The sequence below is a fragment of the Trachurus trachurus genome (assembly GCF_905171665.1).
Source record: "Trachurus trachurus genome assembly, chromosome: 10".
In the NCBI taxonomy this organism is placed as follows: Eukaryota; Metazoa; Chordata; class Actinopteri; order Carangiformes; family Carangidae; genus Trachurus; species Trachurus trachurus.
The window spans coordinates 11,067,665-11,095,148 of record NC_139894.1 but is presented as its reverse complement, the minus strand read 5'-3'; the positions used below and the strand labels follow the sequence as shown (position 1 = coordinate 11,095,148).

Genomic DNA, 27,484 nt, shown 5'->3' with positions numbered 1-27,484 from the left:
GTCCGTGAGCAGAGAGCCGACAGATCTGTAGCTGCTGCTCCCTTCACTTCGCTTCATTTCCAGTGCGACGCACATTAACACTGGTAAAAGGTCAAATTATTCTGTGAAGTCGAGAACAGAAACGACCTAAAACACTGTTCATGTATCAGAGCTTTTTCCACGTCCACAGGTTTCACTGTCCACACTGAAACCTCACGACTGCTGTACAAATATACAAATGTTTTCTATTGCACATGTTGCAGCTGCTCGAGCCAGCACCTTTTTTTTTAAACGCTTATTTTTGCTACGCAACTCTCTGCCATGTTTACACACCGTCGCCCCGTCATGTAATTTTGGGGAGAACATGGATGGCGTTGTAGGGAGATGTTTAAAAACAGTTAGTTAGTGCAGAAGAAGAAGACGAAAGCCAGTGATCCCTCACTTGTTTTTTCTCTTTTCCTGTGATTTTGTAAATCTCAACACACTGATTCACACAGTTGTAGGAAATTTGGAGATTCTAGTTGTTAGATCGAAGCAGTGCACTCACAGATTTTGGCCTTTTTAGTGCTCACACAGTAGCATTGCATAATTATAGATTATTCAGTGGCTCTGATTTCTGTTTGAAAACTGATTCTGACACTGAAAATCAGGATGATTGATGGTCGTCATGCTGGCGTTAGCTTCGAGACGCAGGTGCAGCTTCGTCACAAACCTGCTGCTTTAAGCTCCGTGAAGACATCGCTGGTGAAAGCCTCGTCCTACTGTACACACACACACACACGTCTTCCTGTTTCTCTTCAGTAGGGTGGGTAACAGCCCGGTGGTCCCGCCCCCATGGGCACGATGGCGAGGTAGTTGGAGGGCACGTAGCCTCTCTGCCCCGTCGTCACCTCCACCAGGCTCCACTCGGGGTTCCCTCGCTTGTCGTGGCGCTCCAGGACCCGGATCGGCTCCCCAGCCCGGATAGAGACCTCGTGGTTTCCTCTGGCTGTGAAGTCGTAGGCCGCCAATACCTGCAAGAGACGACAACAGATTTAAAGGGATAGTTCAACATTTTGGCAAATTGGCCCATTGCCATAATCCCTATAGTTTTAGGAGTAGGTTTGTTACCTTTGTTTGTCGGTGTAAGCTATTTATAGAACGGCGTAGCAGAGCTGCGAGATACTCAGAGCTACGCTACGGAGGCTAATGGGATTTATTGGTTTTCCTCATCAAACTCATCAAATACACAATCCAACAACTCCACAACGCTCTGGTGGACAAGTTGTGACCTGCACATTCACCACGCTATGAGATAATAACAGAACGTTACGAGACAGAGTTGTTTTAGAGGTAAATACAGAGACTGCTTGCTGAAAAACTGTCCCTGAAGGGAACGCGCATTGATTGATTGATTGATTGATTTACTTTATTGATCCCGAAGGAAATTCAGGTGTGGTCAACAGCTCACAAAGAATCAGTCACACACACATACGATCATACATCAGCGGTTTTGCATGAATTTACCTTAATAACAACACCTTCTCGTAACGTTCTGTTATTATATTAAAACGTGGTGAATGTGCAGGTCACAACTTGTCCACCAGAGCGTTCTGGAGTTGTTGGATTGTGTATTTGATGAGTTTGATGAGGGAAACCAAGAAATCCCATGAGCCAAAATGTTGAACTATCCCTTTAAAGTTGAAGCAAAAGTAAAAGTATGCAACAGAAAACAGAATGATTGGTGGAACATCTTTGTTTTCACTGGATTACAATTACAGCTGTTCAGCCTTCAGCTCTGCTCTGAGCTCAGCATCGATGTTAGCATGTTAGCACCGCTAAATTGCCACGATGTTAACTACCGGAGGGCAACGTGCACGCTATGTTTGGGCTTTATATTCTCAGCCATTGGCAGAAAACTGGATATTGGCTGGTTAGCAAGGTTATTATGATTGAAGATTGATGATTGATGAATGATTGATATTAACCAATGTGTAGCCTATAACAATGAAAGCTTACTGCTTTAAACTTCAGATTTTTGACTAAAACGACATCAGACCACCAACGAGATGATTTTATGATAAATTAATTTGGATATTAGCAAGCCAATTATACACTTGGCATGCTAACAAGGTAACACACACAGCCTTTTAACATTTATATAGTTAGTGTTGTTTAGGAAGTTGGAACTGGGAGATAAATTAATGTATAAATTAATCAAAGTGATGTGATATTATGTTGGTCTTTGAATTTTTGTTGTGCGACTGAATAGTTCAGTGAAAGCAGCGATTCAACATTAATCAAACTAATGATTTGTGTTGTGTATACCACCAAATTTTAATAAAAATGGAAACTAGTTGCTTTAAACTTCACCTGTGACACCAGGCCACTAATGATATGATTTTATGATGTTTTTAAAGTCGGCCTAATTGGCGTGGTGGTAACACCTAGCATGCTGTATTAGCTCATTTTCAAAGTGCAAAAAATTCACAAAACAGGACTTCAAGAAATGGGTCAGCAGCAGAGAACACACACACACACACGTACAAGTGTAAACGCACACAGACACTAACACAACCACAAATCATTGTAATATTCCCTGTAAAGGTTAAGCCCACTAGTTATGTCTTGACAAATCCCATCTCATCGTCTCTCTCTCTCTCTCCGGCTCCATAATGAGGCCGGTGTTGGTATGACAGAGTGCTCCTGCAGCGCTAATAGCCGAGTTTAGCCGGCTGCTCAGTGTCATTATCAAACCCTTCACCTCAGCTCACCTCTCAGCTACGACACTTACCAATTAGCATTTAATTAGCATTTTTTCAGGGCCAGAGACAGGGAGGAGAGAACATTAAAATAAAATGTAAAAAAAAAAAAAAAAAAAAAAAAAAGCCCTGTGAAGTGACCATGACTGTCAGTGGCTGCAGAGTGATTCATGTTACAGGAGCCAGGTGGGGACCGGCTGCCGCCAGCGGAGGCTAATCAGCTCCTCTTTGTGATAGCATGTGATGGGTGGACTGTCTGTGGATCTGAAGAGAAGCCAGACTTTAATTTATTAATGCTAATATTGTTTTTCAGGATGTCTGCCAGCAGCGATGATGCAGCTGTTCTGAAGACAGCAGGGCTACCGACACAAACAGGAGGAAATTAGAGCAATCTACATTTTATTACCTACAGAGGTGAAAATTATTATCTGCTTAAAAGCCAGAGAGCTTCTCCGAAACTAAAAGTGCACCAGAGACAAAAGCGTAAATAACTCGTACAGGACTGGAAAATGAAGCAAAACACCCAGGTGTTAAAAAAGAAAAGAAAAGAATGACCACTAGACGACTTCGCAGCAGAAATAAACATGTTTACAGCCTGGTGCAGAAGCAGTTTTGGTCTCACCAGCTAATTTTCTCCGGTTTATATAACTCAACCCGTTTACATTTCATTATGGCATAAAATTGTGCATAATTGAGGTGAGTTGCTACACAACCACTACAAACATGTTTTGCTCAGGTTCTTGCACTAACAGGCGTGTTTTCAAATTTTAACAAGAGTTAACATTGTAATTTTGTCTTAAAGGGATAGTTCAACATTTTTGGCAAATTGGACCATTGCCATAATCCCTATAGTCATAGCAGTAGGTTTGTTACCTTTAATTGTTGGTGCAAGCTATTTTTAGAACGACGGAGCAGAACAGAACTTTACCAGACGGAGTTGTTTTAGAGGTAAATTCAGAGACTGCTTTCTGAAAAACTGTCCCTGAGGGCAACTTGCATCAGTGGTTTTGCATGAATTTACCTCTAAAACAACACTGTCTCGTAACGTTCTGTTATTATCTCATAGCGTGGTGAATGTGCAGGTCACAACTTGTCCACAAGAGCGTTTTGGATTTGTTGGATTGTGTATTTGATGAGTTTGATGAGTTTGATGAGGGAAACCAAGAAATCCCATTAGTCTCCGTAGCGTAGCTCTGAGCAGCTCGCAGCTCTGCTCGGCCGTTCTAAAAATAGCTTGCACCGACAATTAAAGGTAACGAACCTACTGCTATGACCATAGCGATTATGGCAATGGGCCAATTTGCCAAAATGTTGAACTATCCCTTTAAAAACAAATCTTGTATATTGTTACTGCACATGATTTGATTAATTATCTAATTAGAAACCCTGGTTAAAGAGCCAAGAGTCTGCTCCAGGAGGGAAAAACCTCTTTTTAACAAAGTTCAGGATGGAGGTGCTTAGAAAAATTATAAAATATCGTTAATTAAATATTCATGTGCCCATCCCAGCTCAGATGAGATGAGAGAAGAAGAGGCTGTAAAAAAAAAAAATCACAGGGAAAGTTGCAGTCAAAAGACAAATATGGCACTTAAATGTTACAGCTGCATCTCCTTGTCTCTAAAGGTTGACAGGCGTAAATCATTTTTCATTTTGCTTCGCCACAAACAAAAAGAACGATCCTGTCAATCTTCTGATAACCTCAATTTACTGCTGTGGACAATATGAGTGGTTTTGGAGGAAAGAGGGGGGGGTGAAAGAAGAGAAGAACAGGAAGTAAAAAATATGTTTTTTAAATTAAATGCTACAGTGAGGACACGGCCTGATGGTGTGTGTGTGTGTGTGTGTGTGTGTGTTTTGTATATATGAGCAGACTCAGGGTCACGAGGCATGGATGTGGGGAGGCGGGGGGGTGAGAAACCGCCTCTATAAAAAGGTCACTGGAGCAATCACTCACTTTAACAGGCAATGTGGATACACACATGCATGCACACACACACACAAACACACACACACACACACACAAACACACACTCCAAATGCGATATCACTTCTCCTCCACTCACCTAAATCTCATGTGCACATCCACATAAACCATCGCAAATTTACAAGCTACGACACCACCTCTCACACGCCCATGTGCTGCCCATGTAAATCAGTCATTGACACACACACGCGCACAAACACACGCACACACACGCACAAACACGCACAAACACGCACACACACGCACACACACGCACACACACGCACACACACGCTCTATCTCAGCCTCCAGCAGCATAAATTAACTCTCAACCTTTCACACAGTAACCCACTTACAAGGTTAAACAGCTAATTATGGACCTTCCCATTTATAACACACATACACACACACACAAACTTCACTTCCAGATGTTGACACACATATGAATGCACTTGCATGTAGCTCGATACACACTCTCTTGTGCACATGTTAACATCGACAGACACACACACAGTTACAGTAACAGATCAGTCAACTCTACACACGCAGAGTAATTAGGGATGATTTTTAATTAGCGAAGCCCCAACTGATCGTTATCACAACGACAAACATCTGCAATGCAAACATGATCAGTATCAGCTGATCTCATTCATAAATTATCGGTATCAACAAATAAACGTGTTCAGGGCATCCATACTTTTATCAATAAAGCAGATGACGTGTATCTGAGCGCGAGTCATATCTTTTAAGGTTAAAGGGATAGTTCACCCAAAATTGAAATTTCACTCATTATCTACTCACCCTCATGTCGACTAAGGGCTGGGAGAAGTTTCAGAGTTATCCGTGGCTTCTCTGAGTTACAGGGGGTCTCGGCGTAGCAGTGCATGTCCATATAACGGTTGCAAATGGATACCAACTGTCTTCGTAACAAAAAGACACACCAAAAAACATCCAAATACCTCCATGCTGCTCGTATATAATGTCCGTCTTGTATTGAAGCCCCGAAATGCGAAATTGTCCCGAAAAAAATTAAATAAGTCTATATTTCAAGCTTGTTTTGTAGCGGAAGCTTCTCGAAGCTCCTCTTCCTGGTTAGTCAAATTTGGATGAACTGCGAAGAGGACAGACCCTGGTTTGGGAAGAGGAGCTTCCGCTACAAACAAGCTTGAAAAATAGACTTATTAATTTTTTTCGGGACAATTTCGCATTTCGGGGGTTCAATACAAGACGGACATTACATACGAGCAGCATGGAGGTATTTGGATGTTTTTTGGTGCAAACCAAATGAGCGGAAGCTCCTCTTCCCAAACCAGGGTCTGTCCTCTTCGCAGTTCATCCAAATTTGACGAAACCAGGAAGAGGAGCTTCGAGAAGCTTCCGCTACAAAACAAGCTTGAAATATAGACTTATTTAATTTTTTTCGGGACAATTTCGCATTTCGGGGCTTCAATACAAGACGGACATTATATACGAGCAGCATGGAGGTATTTGGATGTTTTTTGGTGTGTCTTTTTGTTACGAAGACAGTTGGTATCCATTTGCAACCGTTATATGGACATGCACTGCTACGCCGAGACCCCCTGTAACTCAGAGAAGCCACGGGAGGACTCTGAAACTTCTCCTAGCCCTTAGTCGACATGAGGGTGAGTAGATAATGAGTGAAATTTCAATTGTGGGTGAACTATCCCTTTAACGTTTCTACACAGGTGCTCCAGCCTGTGAGGAGTGGGAGGAGCCTGTGTTGTTGTGGTCACTCACCTGGAAGCAGGGCTGGCTCATGACCGTCAGCGTTCGGCTCTCGGGGGTGTACGAGTGTCTCCTGATCCCCGCCACGCCTTCCGGCAGCGTCAGGTGCGGCGAAGGAGGCGGGTCCTCGGCCGGCTGATGGTAACGAATCAGCTTCGAGGACTGAACGTAACCTCTTCTTCCTGCAGGTTAGAGATGAGCCAGAGTTTGGCATTTTTCTTTTGTATACACATATTTATGTTTCATAAACAATGTTTGCTTTTTTTAAATTCATAATTTACTTAGGAATCATTTAGTAATACAATTTAACAAACTTAAATGTTAACAGTCAGTCAAATAATCTGTGTAGAGAAACTTATGATCTTAATACATGTGGGACTGTCACCATGTTATAGTATTTTCTAGACATATTTTGAATATATGTCATTGTTGATCATTGTCTGTTGCTCTACCTGACCATTTGTTCTTTTGTTTTTCCTTCCATAGTTTTGTTTTTACTGCTTTTATTTGCTTTTTTTGCTTTATTGATATAAAACCCAATGGAATTTAAATTGTAAAAACAACTGTCAGTCTCATAGGTAAAATATCAAGACTGAATGACAATAGCAGACATTTTCAGAAATCACTATAGTACCGTTTTTTTTTTTTTTTTTTACACCAATTCAATATTCATAACATGCATCTCATGAAAAACACCATCATCTATGAGCCACTGCCCTAATTGATTCCACCAGCGTCTCATAGTAATGACGCTAATCAGCCACAAGATGGCAGACATGAGCTGCGTTCGAGAAAAGCTGCACTGGCATCAGCAACATCGCCCTCTGTTTATCTTACAGTTTTTCTCCATTGGTTTGGCTCATTTTTCAAAACAGAAATTATATTCTCAAAACAACACGGACAAACCTCCAAACCACTTGGCAATTGTTCACAACAGAATTGTATTTCTCATTCATTTCATCAAATTGCAAATGTCTTCGTACATCTTTGCAAATGATTAAGTACAGAGGAGCCTGCAGTTAGCACACTTTCCAAATGAATAGATCTTGTTGATCTAAACTGAGTCATCACATGCACAATAGTCTTTTCAATTGTCAAAATCAAGAAGATAATGCCATGAATACCATTTATTTACAGCAATGTAGGCTACATATAATTTTCCGTTTTTGTTTATGTGTTTATATTACAGTATATTATGCTGTATACATTTTCTTTTTACTCTGATGTATGGAAGTTACTTTATGTGTGAATAAAAATGGCTACCTATCCCTGGCAGTGCAATGTGTGATGTCAAACCTTGGAGGCTTCTGTTACTGTAAAATCTTTTTTTTTTTCCAGTTTTATACACAATTGTATTCTGTCAGCTAGACAAAAAAAACTAGTACAGTAACTATTGTCAATGAAGCCCTGGGTCAAGACTGAGAGGTGGACATGAGGGATATTCCAATGCTCTTCTGCCATAGTGACAGAACATCTGAACATTTTGACTTGCAGTGACACAACGCCAAAGGGACGATACATTTTGTGGGCACTGACTACTTGTATGAGAAAGGAATTCAGTTTTGACACATGAGTGAACTGTTTTAGGAGAGATATGCACTTTTGCAAGTGAGCTATGGTGTTGTGCTGAACTGTAACACTGTTTTGCCAAATGATCTTAGAGTTTTTAGAATGTAATTTCTGTTTCGAAAAATGAGCCAAAAGAAAAACTGTAATAACTGGAGGCCTCTTTGTTCCCCACACTAACTTTCCTCCTCCTATGTAAATGTACATAATGAGTCATTGCTCCTGATCCCTCTGTAAATGCATTTCCATGTTTTATTTAGCATTTTCCCATTAGGCTGTGTTAGTTAAAGTTGCTCTAACACCAGAAATGCAGCTTGCGTTTGTTCGTTCTGAGCCGCAGCAGGAAACCTCTGTGGTCGTCTGCACTGTGTGAACCTTTGTGTGCAACACTTGGTTGAGTTGGTGCTGCAGTGTTTTGCCGACCGTACCTCCTGCATCGACCAGCCATCTGCGCTTGTCGCCCCGGGTGTCGGCCTCGCTGATGATGGCCACCAGCTCCCCCTTGGCCAGGCTCAGGTCCAGGTCCCGGCTGCCCACCACCGCCCCCATCACCTGGTAGATCTTTCCGGAGCCGTGCTTATCCGTCAGCTGCTTGAGACGGCGCTGAGAGGACGGGCTGAGAGGCTGGCGAGGCAAAAGGAGAGAGACATGGAGAAATGAAATTGATTTTATTGATTAGACATGAGAAAAACAAAGAAATGACAAGATTGATCTCAGCAGAATAGAAAATGGTCAATGTAGAAACACAAGTAAGAAATTCCACATTACCAAACAGTGGGAAGTGAAAAATAGCCAACATAATTGACTTTACCAGGTATACTGAGCTACCCAAGAACTTGTGAGGTCAATTTCTATTGATGAACTAAACTAACTGGGCCATTTCAGGTTATTTCCTTCCTAGAAAATAGAAAACACTTAGTTTCAGCTCCTATTTTAAGTCAGAAATCTTGATTTACATTATTCAAACTAAAGAGGATTATGTTACTGACCAATCAGAGTCAGCATTTTGAGAAGTCAAAATCTTCCCCCACAAAATACAATGAAGCTCTGTAATAAGATGACTGGTGTATTCATTTATCATTCATGTCATATTTTTGTGATATTCTGTTCTTAACCTGTCGATGAACTCTGCACCTTCGAGCATTAAGGAGTTAATCTGCTGTTGATACGCAAATCAGTGCAGCAGGTGCTCCAACCCTGTGAGGAGGAGCCTGCATTGTTTATTTACAGTGAATCAGCTGGGTGCAGGGCTTGTTCCACTTTATTTCTACTCAGAAACTGAAATTATAAGGTCACTTCTACTGAGTTTCACAGTAAAAAATAGAAAATGGCGCTTCAGCTTCTACCTTAAGGGAGGAATCCTCGGTTCTGCAGGTTAACATTGTTTAAATTCAAAAACATGATGTTGCTGACCGGTCAGAGTTCAGTATTTTAACAATGTAAACCTTTACATTTTTACCATACAGGCTAGACTCATCTGAAGACAAAATATTTCTGATGTTATGTCATGACTTTATGTGACACACAGTCATTGTATAAAGTTGCAGAACAAGACAAACGTCATTCAGAAACTTGCTTATTCATAGTTACACATAAAAGACTGTGATGACTTGGCACACGGTCACCTGCTGCTGGTTTGTTTTTATAAACTGAAACAAAAACCTGTCATGACGGCGCTCCCTGCTCAGTCACTAGGTCACTGATGGGAGTCGCCGGGCAGGTTTGAGGAATGTGACGAACGATAAAAGGTCAAGGAGCGGGAAGTAAAAAGACAGCAGTAACGCACACTGTTTATCCAAATTCATTCAAGCAAAAACTTATAGACACAGACAAATCTGGAGGCAACTTCAGGACTGTTTTTTCTTTTAGTCTATTGTCATATTGTAAGTTTTTATCATTCATCTGGTTATGTCATGAGAAGGTTTTGTCCTGGTCAAGGCTCAGTGACAACTTTGTTCCCAGTCTGTTGATCACCAATGTTATCTATCTTGGTTGCACAAAACACCTCAAGTTTTCTACATACAGTAAATACGACAGATAAAGTTTAATCTCTTAAACAAAATCTCTAAATACGTTTCCTTCGTTAGGAAAAAGTGCATGTTGTTGGTCGACAATCTAACACAACGGCACCATTTCAACTCCTACCTGGACCACAGGTGTGTTGAGTGTGTCCTCCACACTTCGACACAGCGTCTCCAGCCGCCTCGCTCCTTCCAACACTGCCGACTCCGCCCATTCCCAGAATGCACCAGGGCTGACAGAGCTGTGGGGCAGCTGGAAAAAGACAGGGGATGAAACCAAATAAAAAACAAAGCCTGAAAAGCCTATTCGACCTTTTACAAGTCATGAATGTTTCCACCACCTGCTGTGCGAAGCTCTGGAAAAGCTGCTCCATGTCCGAGGAGAGGTCTCTGTGCAGACAGCTGAACGTCCCCAACATGCTCCACATCATCTGCAGCGCTAAACCGTTAAACCTGGGGAGCTCATTCAGGAGCAAAGTGTTGATTGTCCTGACAGGAGGAGGAGGAGGAGGAGGAGGACGAAGAAGGAGCAGAAGAAAATGGATGTTTACATGTGAACTGAAGCTGGTTGATGACAACTTAAAAAAAGGCTGCACTGGGTTAAAAGATGTTCAACCCTCTCATTAGACGTCCTCTACAAGCTCAAAGTCCAGAGGCTGTAATTGTGTAGCTGGTGGTGACTCAGAGGAGGAGGCAGTAAATATACAGTAGAGCGTGGTCTCCACACAGACTATGACTGGGTTGGACTCAGTGGAAGCTGGACTTGTTTAGACTGTGTGTTGTGTGTCCATAATAGTGTAAATGTTGTGAAGGTGTAGTCAATTCTGACTTCTTCTTTTTTTAAGTTGCTTTGGTAAATGTAGAAGGTTCACTCATTTTGTGGCTGATTGCATTTAGTTTTAACTTAAGACTAAATTAAAAATCATTTATTAATCATTTCAACAGCTCATTAGACTGGATCCCACTCTAATGAACAGCTTCATAAAAGTGGTGAAAAGTTCAAATTAAAACAACTTTTACTTCAAAATTAGACAAATGAACAGAACAGCAACATCACAATGATGTCAACACTAGAAGTGCACATCACTCATCGATACCAGTAATAAGTCTCTGGGTAATAACCACAATGTCTTCATAATGATGAGACAAAAGTAGTTCCTGAAATTTACTTCTAAGTGTTTCACAAGCGTGCTCTATGAAATATAACTCTTTAGAGAACGATGTTGAGTGTCCAGGGTCAGGAGATCACAAACCATGTTTCATCCACACATTTTTATTCCGTTAAGCAATATCTAATTAAAAATGTCTTATGGAGACAGTAAAATGTGATTAAATGTCATGAATATCGATAAAAAGTTAATACGGTCGATCTCATTGGATTTTCTCTTGGTCGATACAAAGTTTATGAGACAAAATTTGAGAGGAAAACAGTTCTTTGCTGAATAAATGTGAGTTGCGATCATATTTTACGTGAATTCCGCTATGTTTTCCCAGCTGTTCAAAGACACGGCGGGAGTAAACAAACAAAGATGCAGTAGTAGCTACATGCGGACAGACTGGCTTCGTGTAAGTGTCACAATCTTTCAGAACAGTTTGAAGCGCTGCCGATCACAAACCACCTCTGCATCAAAGTGGTGTTTAGATGACAGGCATGTTGCATTATAAGCACCAGCCTGTAGCCTATAACTTGTGCAACAGCCTATTTACCAACTTAACCTGGCTGGTGAAATGAATGGAAACAGCTTATATTGGCATGTCAAATCGTTTTCTTGCAATTTGATTGCAAAACAGCACATTTGATTTGATTCAATTCAATTTGAAGGTCTTAGATGGAAACGCACTCGAACCGGTGTTATTCGCATTCATATTTTTATCGATCTTCAGATAATTCGATCGACAAGTGGATGGAAACATGGTTACAGAGTAAAGTTCACATTCTGGGTAAAGACTCACTCCCTCTTGAGGTTTGACCCCTGTGACCCCTCCTTCATGTGACCCCTCCAGAGTTCAGACTGTGATCTAATAAAACCATCTCTGTCCCTGTCTACCTGTAGGTGTTGGCCACAGCCTGTTCCTCGTAGCTCAGGTTGGATTTGGCTTCTATCAGTTCGTAGTCGAGCAGCTTGTCCAGCCTCTTCCTGATCAGGTTCCTCGGGCCCACCAGGAGGTCACGCAGCGCACACAGAGGCTTGTGGATCAGCGTCCTCATCCTCTTCTCCTGGAGGCATCAGAACAACAATGTACATTACAGTCAAAATAGGTAAACATAGATGTTCTCTGGTCACATATGGTGGTTTTTAACATCAGCTCAACTTCAGGCTTGATGCTTTTAAACAGGGGTGGGACAAAGTAATTGTTTTGCAGGCTGCAAGTAAGTTTCAAGACTAAAACTTTAGATTGTAACTCCTAAACACATCAACGAGGTTTTTTTCAACTTTTGTCTGACTTAATTAACATGCCTCAGCCTATTAGTCTTAGGCAACTTCAAACGAAGCTGGAGGTTGTTGCATCTCTGCATTCTTGACCTGTACGTTTTGCATACTGCAATTCTTTAAAAAAAGTCAACAAAATTATAATTGGTAGCATGTTTGTGTGGCTGGTTTGTTAAGTTAACGGCTCATTAGCTCTGTTGATCAATAACATTTCCAAGTTCTTTATTGTTTGTTCTAAAACTGGATTTAATGTTGTCGGATGTTTCAAACAGGTTGAGGGAAAAAAAAGTGTCCTCTTGCTGGGAATGAGTGAGTGTCATTAGTGTTAGCTGATAAGGGAAGTGAAGGGAAATATACAGACTCATCATTCAAGGCCGCAATTCTGCTTTTTAGTGACACGTTATGTATTGTCCAGCATCAGGACAGGAAGACAGGACTGCATGTACAGTTGTTTTGTTAATGTCTGGCAGATGATGTTGGGCAGACTCACAAATGTGGGAAGAATCCACTGTCGAAGCGCTGTGGTGATTTCCTTGTAGCAGATAGGAGCCTTCTCTCCGTCCATGTCCAAGTCAAACTCCTCTGTTTTGCAGGCCAGGAACCCCTGAAACACCAACGAAGAAGAAGCAGCAGTCAAACTCTGCTCAGATGTCCAAAAAACTAGTCAACATATCTAAATGAGGCGTTGTTAAAGGGATAGTTCAACATTTTGGCAAATTGGCATTGCCATAATCCCTATAGTCATAGCAGTAGGTTCGTTACCTTTAATTGTTGGTGCAAGCTACTTTTAGAACGGCGAAGCAGAGCGGCGAGCTGCTCAGAGTTTTTCAGCAAGCAGTCTCTGTATTTACCTCTAAAACAACTAGGGCTGACCCAAAAAAATCGAAGCTTCGAAGCTTCGTTCGTTGCCATGGAAAATCGATCATGAAGTCCGCGATCGATTGTTTTTTTTTTCTTCCTTTTTTCCCTTTTGATACCGGTTCTCATCGGCACTTGTTACATTACAATGAATAGGCTACTTGGCATCCTGGACGGTCGTCGCCACCGCCCCCCCCCACAATCGCGCACCTCCGCGGCCATCGAAGCTTCGATTAAAATCGATTTTATGTCCGCGAAGCTTCGATTATGAAAATATGATAATCGGGTCAGCACTAAAAACCAACCCAGTCTCGTAACGTTCTGTTATTATCTCATAGCGTGGTGAATGTTCAGGTCACAACTTGTCCACCAGAGCGTTGTGGAGTTGTTGGATTGTGTATTTGATGAGTTTGATAGCGTAGCTCTGAGCAGCTCGCGGCTCTGCTCCGCCGTTCTAAAAAAAACTTTCACCGACAATTAAAGGGGAACTAAACCCCTCAGTTTTGGATGACGTGCTCTAAGCTTGAAATTCAAAAAATGCCTTGATTATGGGCGGGACTCAGGAGCACTCTCCGATCCCCCCTCCCCCTCCCCTGCGCCCCATTCACACCCGCGAAATCACACAAAAGAGAAAAAAAAGTAATAAACACACATCGACACTTCTGCTAGCGCTAACGAGCTACTAACGAGCGACTCTAACAGCACTAGTAGCGTGGACACTAGGGCTGCCCCCGACCAAAGATTTTGTTGGTCGACCAGTAGTCGTCACTTATGGCGATTAGTCGACTAATCGACCCCCCACCTTGAGGGGGAAAAAAAAATTAAAAAAAAAAAAAAAATTTTTTTTTTTTTTTTTTAATAATTTTTTTTTTTTTTGTGCCCGCGGTCAGGTTGAGAATTAATTAATTAATGCTCGTGACTCCGGCCGTGTTGGGTCCGAGATTCAACAACAAGCCGGTCGTGTTTCACCGTTATTACCGGCAGAATGCCCGTTTATCACCAATAAACACAGTAGATGTGGAGGGTAAAAAGTTACTGAGCTCAGGCTGTGTGACGGGGGTGCGGGGGTGGGGGTCCGCGGCGTGGAGCGGTGCGGGCATAGTATATGTCTATGGGTGTGGGCATAGACATATGTCTATGGGTGTGGGCATAGACTGTCTATGGGTGCGGGTCTCTGACTGCAGCGGGGACTATCATGGATCCGCTCCGTGACACTGAGACTGACTGGTGAGCGCTGTGGGACGGGACCGGAGCTCAGACAGCACCGCTAAGGTTGAAAACAGCGGTGATACGAGAGAGACTGCCGTGCCTTGTAAAAAAAAAAAAAAAAAAAAAAAAGTGTCACGTAACGACTTCCTGTATCTGGCCCTTCAAAATAAAAGCCCCATAACCTTTCCTATACAGTTCAGTCATTGATGTTGGCTTAATTTTGACAAGACACGGCTCCAAATGTTTTTTTTTTTTTCCTGCGACCAATCGACCAATGAAATTGTGGTCGGCTAATGATTTTTTGGTCGACCAGTGCTTGGTCGACTATTTGGGGGCAGCCCTAGTGGACACTACTAGGAGCCCTGACACAGTGCATCTACAGCTGATCCGCCGGCTCGTTAGCTCGTTAACGGCTCGTTAGCACCAGCGGCGGCCGCACTAACGATTCCCATTCAGGCAGCTGTTAGCAGCTGTTAGCCGCAGCAGAGCAGCTAGAGTGCCTAGCAACCGTTAGCGGCAGGCAGCAGCCGGTGCTGATTGGTCGGGGAGCTGGTGGCCGGTGACGAAAGCTGCCTCCAAAACGTCATCTGCCTCCATCTCAGCCAATAGAAAAATTCGATTGTAATAGCCGTGTTTCAACCCATAGAGGGCAGTCACTCTACATTTTTACTACAAAATACACCAAATTGAAATATTTTGACTAAAATGTCAAAAGTTGGACCAGAATCAACTGACAACACTACCTTATACCCAAATATATTTGTTTTCAGCAGAAAAAAGTGGTTTGGGGGTTTAGTTCCTCTTTAAAGGTAACGAACCTACTGCTATGACTATAGAGATTATGGCCCAATGAGCCAGAGGAACACTACTGACGATGCGTCCCAAAATTTGACTTACCTACTTACTATCCACTATTCACCGGCAAGTCCACCAGTTCTTTTGTAGGGGCTCGCACAGAAATTTACATCTCATCCTGTGTTTTTTGAATCTGGCAATGGGCCAATTTGCCAAAATGTTGAACTATCCCTTTAAAACACGTTGCTTTGTGAATGTATTGTACAAGAAAACTAAATACTCCAAGGATGTGGAAAACTGGGTGTGCCTGGAAAAAATAACTGACCTACTATTAGTAAGAAATCATCAAGAAGAAGAAGAAGAAGAAGAAGAAGAGGGACACAGTGCTGGTTCCTGTTAGTTGGGAGGAAAGAGGGAAACTGTTTCCACAGAGGATAAGTTTAGAGTGGAAAAATACATAAAAACTCATGAGTTTAACCTCAGGGACTGGAGGAGGGTTTGAGTTTACACAGTGACTCATCCACACACATGCTCAAGAATATACGTTCAGTTTTGTTTCACTTCTCCATTCGTCATATAGAAAAAGGAATATGGTTTTTGGTTTTTAACACATCAGCAACAGTTTAACTACCGGTAAATGTATTTTTTTTATCCATGCATTGAAGTCTGCTGCTCACCTGTAGGTGGTGCAGGTAGGTCTCCACGTTCTCAAGCAGCTCCAGGATCCCGTGCTCCAGGACGTAGAAGAACCCCTCCAGGGCGTCAAACTCCTCGTCCACCAGCTGCAACAGAAGCACAAGGAATTTATCCTGTATGATAAACACTATAAACTGTAGAGTTTTAAGTTTCATTTCAGAAAACAAATCCATAATCCTCATTTATTTTCTTGTTTTGGTCACATGAGCCAGAAAAACACAGGAGATAAATGCTTCAAACATGTCGCAGTAAAAAACTTTTGTTTCAAACACTTGAGTTGCATCATAACCATTTTCTTTCTGCACAGCAGTTACAGAGTCATGAGTTTATCATTACAAACACCTGTACCCGGCCTCAGACTCCCTGTAAACACTTTTTCTTTAAGACATGGAGCTTTATCCATTCTCCCTCACTGCTTTACTCTATAAAAACAACAGTTGTGATTCATTATCTGTACCACAGACACATGGTGAAGGTGCTTTGTGTCCTTTATAACCTCTATAAGAGCCAGGTCACGTTTGTAAATGAGAATTTGTTCTCAAACATTTTACCTGGATAAATAAAAGTTAAATAAATAAATTTAAAAAAAAAGAGCGTTTATAATGATTGTAATGCAGAGAAACCGAGCAAACTTTAAATGTAAAACCTTTTCAAAGTCAGATCCCTTAAACATACAGGTGCAACTCATATAGTTTGAATATTGTGGAAAAAAGAGATTTCATTTCATATCTATTCTAGATTCATCACATATTTCAGTCCTTCTTTCTGTTTTAATTTTTGATGATTATGGCTCACAGTTCATGTTGATAAAAAATCCTCAGTATCAAAATGTGCAAATATTTTCCAAAATCAATCAAAGAAGGATTATAATTCAGAAAAGTTTGTTTATACTTGGTCAGGGACACAGGATTTTTCGTTTTCAAAACCTGTAAAAGCTGTAAACATTGAAATTTTCCTCAAAGTTCTAGTTTTATGAGAGCTGAATTTAAGAAATGTAAAAACGTCGAAATGAAGGATGTGAACACTTTGATCAACATTAGTGACTGACTAGTGTCACCATGTTGCAGCAAAGTGCAGAGGACCAGAGTAAATGACAGGTTTAGTAACAGGTGTTCATTTTTCTCCTTGTAGGTTAATCTTTAACTGGAGGGAGATGTTTGTGTGTGTGTGTACACTGATAAGTTGTTTATGGTTCAGAGGACAATACTGTGAGCCTCCTGAGGTTATGACACTGTAATGCATTTTACATTTACTCTCATGGGCGAGGCTTCTTTAAAGCCTGGTGCCTGGTTCCTGCTGAGAGTCGGTCACAGATCCGCTGCCTGGAGTTGTTCAGGCGCCGCTGAACAGAGAGCGTGCTATTTAAACCCGTGTCCTCCTCACCTTATGTGCTATTCCAGTCTCGTGTTTGATTTGCTGGCTCAGCCTCGCCGTCTTCTTGGCGATGCTGTGGGAGTTGAGCCGGTTGATCTTGTCCTTGATGGTTAGGGTTTCTGTCTTCTTGTACTTGTCGGCTGTAAAAACACAAGGATCGGTTACTCCAGAGACAAGCCAGAGACACAGATGGCGACTTAATTGGGCTCGAGTTCGGCTCTAGCACAGCAGATTTTTATCAAGAACTGGTACAAAAATAATAATAAAAAAAACCCAACATATGCCGTCTGATGTTGCTTTTATCTGATTATGTGTTGGGATCAGAGAATTTTGGCAGAAGCGCCGTCTCACCGACTTCTCTGAAGCGCTTGTACTCATTGATGCGACAGTTTAAGGCAATGGAGGTGTGAGCCGTCTGCTCCAGGAGGGAATACGCCGGGTGAGCTCGGTCAGTGTGTTTCTGGATGGTCTGCAGGAGGAGCGGGTAGCGGGCGATCCGCTGCACCGGCATCACCAGGAAGAAACTCAGAGAGGTGGCGTTTACTTCAGGTCTGGAGAGACAAACGGCACGAACGGTCAACGCCCGGTTAAAGGGGAATTTCCGTTTTTTACAATCTGGACCTTATTTCTATCATAAAATACAATCACTTTGGTGTCATTACAAGTCGTTCTGATGAAATTAGCTCCAGCCGAGAGCCGCGTATATCCGTATAATGCAAGTCTATGTCTTATGATGGTCTGGTCTTATGATACGCTAGTGCTATTCCCCTCTGAGTCCGGGGTTAGCTGTTATCAACATCTGGGGTCTGTAGGTTGACCTACTAAACTCTGACCTGGATGATGTCATCTCTGAGCGCTGCCCGGCTCATTCTGATAATAATCATTCCACTTCGGCATTCGGGTCCATTTTTAGCGCAACTAGCCGGAGCTTTAGTGAGTCCAGGCTGCGGAGAGGAAGCCTGTGGAAGCTGAACTTCATCCAGCTGCTCATTTTGTTCCGACAAGTCAGAAACACGCAGAAACAAACCATAGCATTAGCGGTAGCAACGCGCCGCGGTCAGAGATGATATTTGAATTTGAATTTATTTATTCAGGATAGCCCCTTGAGATGAATCATCTCATTTTCGAGGGGGTCCTTCCACAAAAAGATACAATGATACAATGTCAGGTAAAGAAATAAAAAGAAAAACAAATACATTGTAACACAATGCAGAACTTACATACATACACACACACACCGACACACACACACACACACACACACAAGACAAAGCTCTCCTAACCCCAGCTAATCCACAAACGACCAGATATCGGAATAATAGTCAATTTGTGATATCATAAAAATGAAGTAAATAAATAATCAGATCAGATAAGAGAATCGCACACACAAAGAAAGATTTTTTTTTTTTTTTTTTACAGTTTGCATGAGAGAGAGGAAAGATCATCATCCAGGTCAGAGGTTAGTAGGTCAACCTACAGACCACGGATGTTGATAACAGCTAACCCCGGACTCAGAGGGGAATAGCACTAGCCTATCATAACAAAATATTAGAGGCTGCATTCTGCTGCCCTGTAGACTCGCATTATACGGATATATGCGGCTCTCGGAACGACTTGTAATGACACCAAAGTTATCTGGGTGAGTAAATGATCGCAATGCGTTTTATGCTAGAAATAAGGTCCAGATTGTAAAAAACGGCAATTCCCCTTTAATAATATGTTGTGTCTTTTCCCAGTGTGAAAGAACAGAAAGCGATAAAAACGTACGCCGAGGCCTTGATGACTCTGACGATCTCGTTCCAGAGCCCCTCCTTCTGTTTGTAGCTGTTCTCCACCACTGTGACGTTGTTGTAGTTGGCCAGGTACTCCTTATAGGCTTCCTCGATGTCTGAGGACAGACTGAGGAACGAATCACCTGTCGGGAGGGAAAAACACACGCAGACTCATTACACTCAGATATAATTCAGATTCCCCTCTGGTAACGAGGCCAGACGCTGACAGATCAAATTATATAGACTCTGTATTTGAAATGACACATGAAAACACTTTTCATTGAAGTACCACTCACAGTCTGAATTATAGACGGACGGAGTGTAAAAACACTGGACAACGCTCTCTGTCATTGTCCAGTTAAGTGTCATCATACAAATCTAATTAACAGCCTTCATGATGGGAAATTATAAAAAATCGTGTCAGGAGATAAAACTTAGAGATGTTTTAATTTGAAACATCAAATCATCTTGAGTCTATAACCCATTTACATAATTATGACTTGTTCATGTTCATGTATCATTTCATTATATCAGCAGTCTGTGAATCAAAGTGAATCCTGCAGACAAACTGTGTTTAATTAAAAAGATGACATGAGGAGCCTCTGTGAGTTTCATTTGTTTAAATTCTCATAAAAACACAGTCACAACTTCTTATTTAAAGCAGCTGCATGAGGTTGAATTTGTTATCGATATTGAAATACATGTAAAACAAACTCATTGCACATGAATCTGATTAATACTGTCACAAATGCAAAAAGAAAACTGAGGTCCAGAGAGTTTCTCACAATATCCAGGTTTAACAAACTCTTATAGCGTCTGCAGAGACCTCGCTGAGACCGTTAAACACCCTCTGTGAACTCGTTTACATTCTCATATGAATGTGAAAAGGCACAAAGGGCACCGAGATGTGTGAAGACTGTATGTGTTTCCTGTCAACAAGTGTGATCAGGGCAACTGACCTCAGAAGAAACCAGCGACAATCTCACCACTTCCTGTTCCTGGAAGTGCGAACAGGCTCATAAGAAAGACAAACCCACAGAGCTTTGGGGATGATACAACTCATTAAAAAATGAGTTTTTTAATGATCCCCCTTTTAAAGGGATAGTTCAACATTTTGGCAAATTAGCCCATTGCCATAATCCCTATAGTCATAGCAGTAGGTTCGTTACCTTTAATTGTCGGTGCAAGCTTTTTCTAGAACGGGGGAGCCGAGCCGTGAGCTAATCAGAGCTACGCTACGGAGGCTAATGGGATTTCTTGGTTTCATTACCACGCTAGGAGATAATAATGTAATGTTACGAGACAGAGTTGTTTCAGAGGCAATTACAGAGACTGCTTGCCGAAAAACTGTCCCTGAAGGCAACGCTCATCAGCGGTTTTGCATGAATTCACCTCGAAAACAACTCTGTCTCTCAACGTTCTGTTATTATCTCATAGTGTGGTGAATCTGCAGGTCACAACTTGTCCACCAGAGCGTTTTGGAGTTGCTGGATTGTGTATTTGATGAGTTTGATGAGGGAAACCAAGAAATCCCATGAGCCTCCGTAGCGTAGCTCTGAGCAGCTCGCGGCTCTGCTCCACCGTTCTAAAAATAGCTTGCACCGACAATTAAAGGTAACGAACCTACTGCTATGACTATAGGGATTATGGCAATGGGCCAATTTGCCAAAAATGTTGAACTATCCCTTTTAGTATAAAGTTATAATCCTTACAGAGAGTCTCCAGGTAGACAGGATCTCCAGACCGGACCTGCTTCTGGTCCAACAGGCTGAGGAGTCGACTGGACACGTCCATCACCTCCTCAATGTAGAGGAACATGCTGTCCAGGTTGGCAAGAGGAGGCTGAGATGGACAGACACAAAGACAGAAAAACGTCAAATAATCATTACAAAATACACCAGCAAACATAAATTGTTATTTTATTGCTGAAACATAACATATCCACAGTGTGTGCGTGTGCATCTGCTCTCTTGTTGTGGAGAAATGCTAATAAACAGCTGATAAAGATCCGTTTTGTTTTGCTCTCATTCTATTGTAATGAGACGACAGTGGGAGAACGAACCACACAGAGCCTGAACAATCTGCACATTGCAACAGAAAACAAAACAGCAACTTTTCCTCTCTGACAATGGCTTCATTTATCTAAACGCATCTCTGTGCAGCCTCCTCCTCCTCCTCCTCTCTGCTGCTGCTTCCGTGTGTCTTCCCCCAGCTGTCCTTCCCCTCCTCTCTCATACTCCCTCACTTGTATTTTTGTTGTTCATTCACATTCAATCTTTCATTTTCTTTCCCCAGTAAAGCACCAGTTTGTCTTCTTCCCTTAACTCCTCACCAACCTTTAATCTAGCCTGTCTGTTCCTCCTTTCATTTTCATTTCATTCTCCATTCCCTCTGTGTGTCATCGTTTTCACACTCAGCCTTACAGCCCATAAAGCCTGATTTCATTATTTTTTACGAGGCCTCATTTCATTACCGCGGCGGCGATAATAAATGATTATGTAGCGGCAGTAGGCAATACCGGTGATGTAATGAAAAGCTAACGATGATAAACCGTCGAGCGGCCTCTGCAGAACGGTTGATGCTGTGCTGATGTTGCTTTAGAGCAGTGGTTCCCAAACTTTTTGTGGCCAAGGCACACCAAAGGACAAGTAAAAATCTCAAGGCACACCTATTGTTCAAAATAGCCTTCATAACACGTGTTATCACTTATATCATGTAAAATATCTGTAAATGTGCATAATTATTTAATAATGCCAAATAAAATGTGACAAAGACAACTAGGTTACATTACTCACGAAATCATATTTATTAACAAAATATTTAAAAAAAATTAATTTGAAACTTCATCAAATTAGGCTTCATCAAAGCAGCAATACAACCATTTAAACCAGACAGGTCACAATAAGGCAGTGGAAACTTTGCAAAATGTCATCACAGAGAACTGTCAATGCAAGGAAGCTGCACCGTCCATGGTCCTACAGATTGATCAGTATTGAAACATATTGTGCGAAATATGGGGTTCTCTTTGAGGTTTTGTTTTTTAAGAATTGTTTTTAGGTATAGAGTTTGTCTCTGTATTATGAAATGAGCGCATACAAAGTACTGATAGTAAATTAAAAATAAATATTTTTTGTGTAGTTGTATATTGCAATATTAATGTATGGTTGTCACAAAATCCCACAGCACACCTGGACTTGCCTCACGGCACACCAGTGTGCCTCGGCACACTGTTTGGGAACCACTGCTTTAGAGGTTTCAAACTTCTAGTTACATGAGAGTGAGTTTGTTCTTGTGTCAGATTTGTATTGTGCACATTTCTTGCTGTGCAGTTGGAGCTGGACACAGGCCCCAACTGCACCAAGCTGCTGTGATGATGGCTGCTGAAGTGAGGCTAACTGATTCATTGCTTTGTCTCTAACATGTCGTTAAAGTTTCCAGATGTTTAAGTTTTATCTGACCAACAGCTGTAAACCACAAATGCTCAGTTTACTGTCACGTATGAAAAAGAAAAAACATCAAATCGTGATGTGAGAAGCTGGAAACACCAAACGATCTCCAGCTTCCTCCTGTCACACACACACACTGGGGTAATTAGTGACAATAAATTGCCCATAGTTGATATATTGATCCTACAGCAATGTGGGAAACAATATTGTATAATCATAAATGGTACTTTTACAGCTGTGCTTTAATGTTGTTGTTCAAATAACTGACAATCTTGCGCTTGCAAATCAGCACAGTAGAAGTCAGACACTCAAGGTTTTGTAGCTGCAACTGTGAGGATGATGAGATAAAATAAGTCTTAAAGCAGAAGTAAGCGAAATGTTTGTGTTAATATAAGTCTTAAATAGTTGTATCTTCCGACAGCAATCACTTATATAGAGTGTTTGGTCCGAAACACGGGTCTGTCAGTCACTCTGCTCTGCTGTAAGCCGAGGAGAAAACTTTCCTTGTATCCTACAACCTTTATCCAATGAGGAGAGAGAACGGCATAAAGGGGCGGTCCTCTCTGTGTGTGCAGCCAAGGGATGCGCGTGAATGTGGTGACGTAGGGACGAGGGCGGGGACTGCTAACTCCATCGGCTGACAGGAAGTTAGCCAAAACGACCGGATCGCTTACTTCTGCTTTAACAAATGCATTATTTTAGTTTTAAATCAAATAATGTGACCGATAAATCAGATTTTGTAGCCAAGACCAAGATCAGTGCATCATTTAAACAACAAGAAGACTGACTAGAAAACAACAAAGTCATACTTTTGCATATAAAGTAAAAATGCCAACTAAACAATTGATTATTAGGATAATTTGGACAAAATAAGTCAATTAAATATCCAGCTGTGGGCTCATAAGTTTCCTGAGATTGAAATGACAATGAAAAACAGGATGACTGTTCATTTTGACCCTCACACCCACCTGTAGTTTGTGCAGGTTGCTCCTGATGGTCACCGTGCTGACCTGCAGCAGTCGGAGATAATTCCTCTCGGACTGGACCAGCTCCTCGATGGCCAGCTGCTGTCTCTGGGCCTCTCGCTCCTTAGCCGCCGCCGTCTCCTCCTCCGACTTCTTTCTGGCGCCTTCGGCCTCCTGCGCCGACCTCTCCTCCTGCGCCAACCTCTCCTCCTCGTTGAAGCTGTCCTGTGAGGAAAGTCCGGAGTCCACGGCTGAAGTGTTTGAATCTGCAGCTTCAGAGGTTTCATCCGGTGCCTCTTCAACAGTCACAGACACTTCTGGCTCTGCACCGACTGTCTCCTCTCCTGGTTGGTTTCTCTCGGTGGCTCCATCTTTCTCCTGGAGCTTCTCCGCCGCTGGACCTTTCCTGACGACCTTCTTCACGGCTCCAAGCTGAGACAGCGCAGATTTAGGGAGAGGCAGGGTGAGGGAGGAGGGCTGAGGCCTCCTGGGCACCTCCATGATGGAGATCACTGTCAAAGAGAGAGAGAGAGGACAGTGTCTCAGTGTTAGGACTTAAAAACCTGGAATATGTCTCAACATGAGAAACAGGAACTACAGGTGCATCTCAATGAATAAGAGTATCATGTAAAAGTTTATTTACGTCAGTAATTCAGTTCAAAAAGTGAAACTAATGCATTATATTGATCCATTACACACAGAATGAAGCATTTCATGTCTTTTAATTGTAATGATTATGGCGATCACATTTAATGAAGACCGTAGCTCAAAAAATGTGAATATTACAGAAGACCAAAGCATTTATTTTATGGAAATGTTTTCCATATGTCCATATAAAAGCACACCATAACTTGGTTGGGGCTGTTTGACTTGAACCACTGGAAATTGACTTTTGGACTGTAATTTATTGAGATGCACCTGTACAGTATGTCTTCTCTATAGTGACCAACAAGAAACTTCAGTTTATCTGCTGAGCCTTCAAATTTTTCCAGTAGTGTGATGGGCGACAGATGCACAAGCATTTTATTATATCGATCAGATGGATTACAGTGAATGTTTGGATTAATAAAGATAAAGAATAAGATGTGATTCTCATACTTTATATGAAAATAAATTAAATACTATATAACGTATTGTGCCTGTTAGATATATGTGCAATATCACTCCTTTAGTGTTGAATCTTTCTGTATTTACCGTATATCATCGTACTATTTTCGGTGTTACGCATGTGAGATCGTCATGTGCTTTATGTAATATGCAGCTGTGGTTGCTACTTTTAGCCCAAGACACATTTTTCCTATTAACAATAAAGTCTTATCTTATCTTTAGTTTGGGAAACAATAGAGAAGACTGTTGACAGCTGAGTCACTGATGTTTCCTGTATTAACACATCTGTGTTGTCCAAGCAGTGGCAGAGGTGTGTGAAACATAGCACATTTACCATGACTACGCTACGTCAGTATGTGAGTGTGTGTTTGTGTGAAACAAAGATACAGATACAGATGATAGGAGAACGACACATGCTGAATAAGGTTATGAAACCTGCTGAGCTGCTGGAAATAAACAACCTTTTCAGAAAATTTTGTTAAATGGGGATGATTTTAATGCCATTCAAATCCAATTTCCTTCATCTGCCCTTTAACAGCAGCCAGACAGGAGTTTCCCTAAACATCTGGTGCAAATTCCTAGAGCTTCGAGGCAGATAACACATCACTCCTGTGTTTGATTTAACCTCCATCGTATGGAAGTGAAGCCAAGAAACTTCAGAAACTGTAAGTATCAGCTCCAAAGATGCAACTTAAAAAGAAAAAAACAAGTGAGTAAACATCACCACAACACCATCGGCCGTGTTCATTTGGCTTTTAAACTGCATCAACCAGCAGACAGATGCATCGGCTTTGTTTACATTGTCTAAAAAAAAAAAAAAATGCAACGAGGGGAGATGCATTGTCATGGGTCGTCTGAGCTGGAACGCCACATGTTGGAGCCAGCGGTGGGAGGCTTGGCAGGCGGCTTACGTACAGACCAGAGCCAGTAACGCTGCCAGTCACTGCTGTGAAAATTAGTCATTACACGGTTCAGCTGAACGGCCGGCGTGTGGTTTTAAAGGCCAGGCTCTAATGACAGTTTTACTTTTCTGACTCTGTGATTAAATTATAAACTGTGTGTGAGGAGGAGTTGCGTCAGTGCACCATCGCCTGATTCTGTATCTGTATCTGACAGCATGTTTTCAGATGTGCTGTACATCTTTACCTCTGAATGTGAGCCACAGAATATTTATGTGATATATATATTCATGCAACACTGTCACACAAACAAACTCTGAAAATTCCAGATTTACATTTTCTTTCGCATCGGGTATAAATAAATGTGTGGCTGGGTTTCTCTAAATGTTTTTTATTCTTATCTTATTCCTACTACTAGGCTCACAAAGGGTGAAACTAAATGCAATAATCCCTACTTTTAAAGTGTAAAAATGTGTTAATGCAGATGGCTGTTGAAATGTATTCTATATACACTACTTATTAACAATACTTTTAATCTCACTGCCATTTCTCTTTAAATGATTATCGACATGACAACACTAGATTGCATTGTATTTTTCAGGGTATATAACAACTGAACATGTATGACTGTGAGACAAGGTGACTGTGACTGTCTTCATTCATCTCGATCTAATCCGACCTCACAGATTTATCTTTTCCCTCCAACTAAAGGTTTAGGGACTGACAGCATATGGTGACCCAGACAAGAGGATAACTGAGTTTTAACACTCAAAAACTGTGTGAAAATCTGCACAAATACCTGCAGTCTGTTAGTTAGTTCGTAATTTATATTGAAAATATTACCTGTTCTAAACCATACTGTTTATGCACAAGTCGTAACAGGCAGATAGAAAAAGCAGTGTTCATAAAACCATGTTCAAAGCTCTAAATAGATAAATTTAATTTTTTTTTTTACGTTTTAAGACACTCAGGTACCAAATTGGCTGCCTTTAACCTCAGGGTTCCTATACATTTGAAATTTCCAAATTCCATACTTTTTCCAGACTTCTCTGTAAAAAATGCAAATAATTTGTGACATTTGAGTAAATAGTTGTGCATTATATAAAATGCCATTATGTAACCAAATCATTTCCAGGAGATTGTAGCTATAGGTACAATAGCGCGTACAAAAATAATTAACCCAGATAACTTCAGATAAGACCAAACCCAGATAAGTATTAAGATAAATATATTTCTATACAATAATTTCCATTGTCCATACTTTTCCAGACCTGGAAATGTATAAAATCAAATTCCATACTTTTCCATACTTGCGTAGGAACCCTGTAAACTGTTTCTTGCAACACTAATGCAGCACTAACACTCTGCAGGACAGATGATGATGATGATGACGATAATGAACAAGACTCAAAAACTTTCTGTACGTTGCAAAACAAGTTTTGTCGCCGCTCCAGGCTGCCAAAACCAAAACCACAGCACAAACTGTTCACCATCCCAACAACAACAAACAACAACAACAACGTGTGTTAGAGTGACTTCTTTTTAAAAAGCACCAATAAAACATTAGACATGAGATCAGGCTGCTCTTACCTTGAGCAGGATCCCTGGTTCAGCTGCAGTGCAGCTCGATCTCCCGTCTCACGATCTGTCCAGAAATCTGCTGCAGAGGAGACGCTGCTGCATGGAAAACACACACACACACACTGACACACACACAGACACACGCCAGTGTAACTTTCTCCAGTGACTCACACAGAGCGGGCTGCTGCTGCTGGACCTCATGTGTGCCAGAGGAAAACACAGTGTATGAGTGTGTGAGGAAAAAGGGGGGATGGGAGTGGAAGGGAGGGTGGGCCGGCTGTTTTGTAGAGGAAAAACAGGGGAGGAGGGGGGGAGGAACGGGTGGCCTCACACA

General features: G+C 41.6%; 1 protein-coding gene across 1 annotated transcript; it reads right to left on the bottom strand.

The window, feature by feature from the left end:
- Positions 1 to 27,484, bottom strand: arhgef37 (Rho guanine nucleotide exchange factor (GEF) 37). Its single transcript, XM_083980343.1, has 14 exons — positions 27,160 to 27,484; positions 23,567 to 24,075; positions 20,865 to 20,994; positions 19,148 to 19,295; positions 17,732 to 17,931; positions 17,390 to 17,520; positions 15,988 to 16,092; positions 12,939 to 13,052; positions 12,065 to 12,234; positions 10,358 to 10,505; positions 10,141 to 10,269; positions 8,424 to 8,619; positions 6,442 to 6,611; positions 1 to 992 (listed from the first exon to the last, which is right to left on the bottom strand). The coding sequence occupies exons 2-14, from the start codon at positions 24,062 to 24,064 to the stop codon at positions 777 to 779; spliced, it is 2,355 nt and encodes a 784-aa protein (XP_083836469.1). The 5' UTR covers positions 24,065 to 24,075; positions 27,160 to 27,484; the 3' UTR covers positions 1 to 776.

Coding starts and splice junctions, on each gene's coding strand:
- arhgef37 (XM_083980343.1), bottom strand. CDS start 24,064: ATGGAGGTGCCCAGGAGGCCTCAGCCCTCCTCCCTCACCCTGCCTCTC. Junction 13,053..15,987: donor CCTACCTGCACCACCTACAG/GTGAGCAGCAGA, acceptor TTGGTGTTTCAG/GGGTTCCTGGCCTGCAAAAC. Junction 10,270..10,357: donor TCCAGAGCTTCGCACAGCAG/GTGGTGGAAACA, acceptor GTCTTTTTCCAG/CTGCCCCACAGCTCTGTCAG.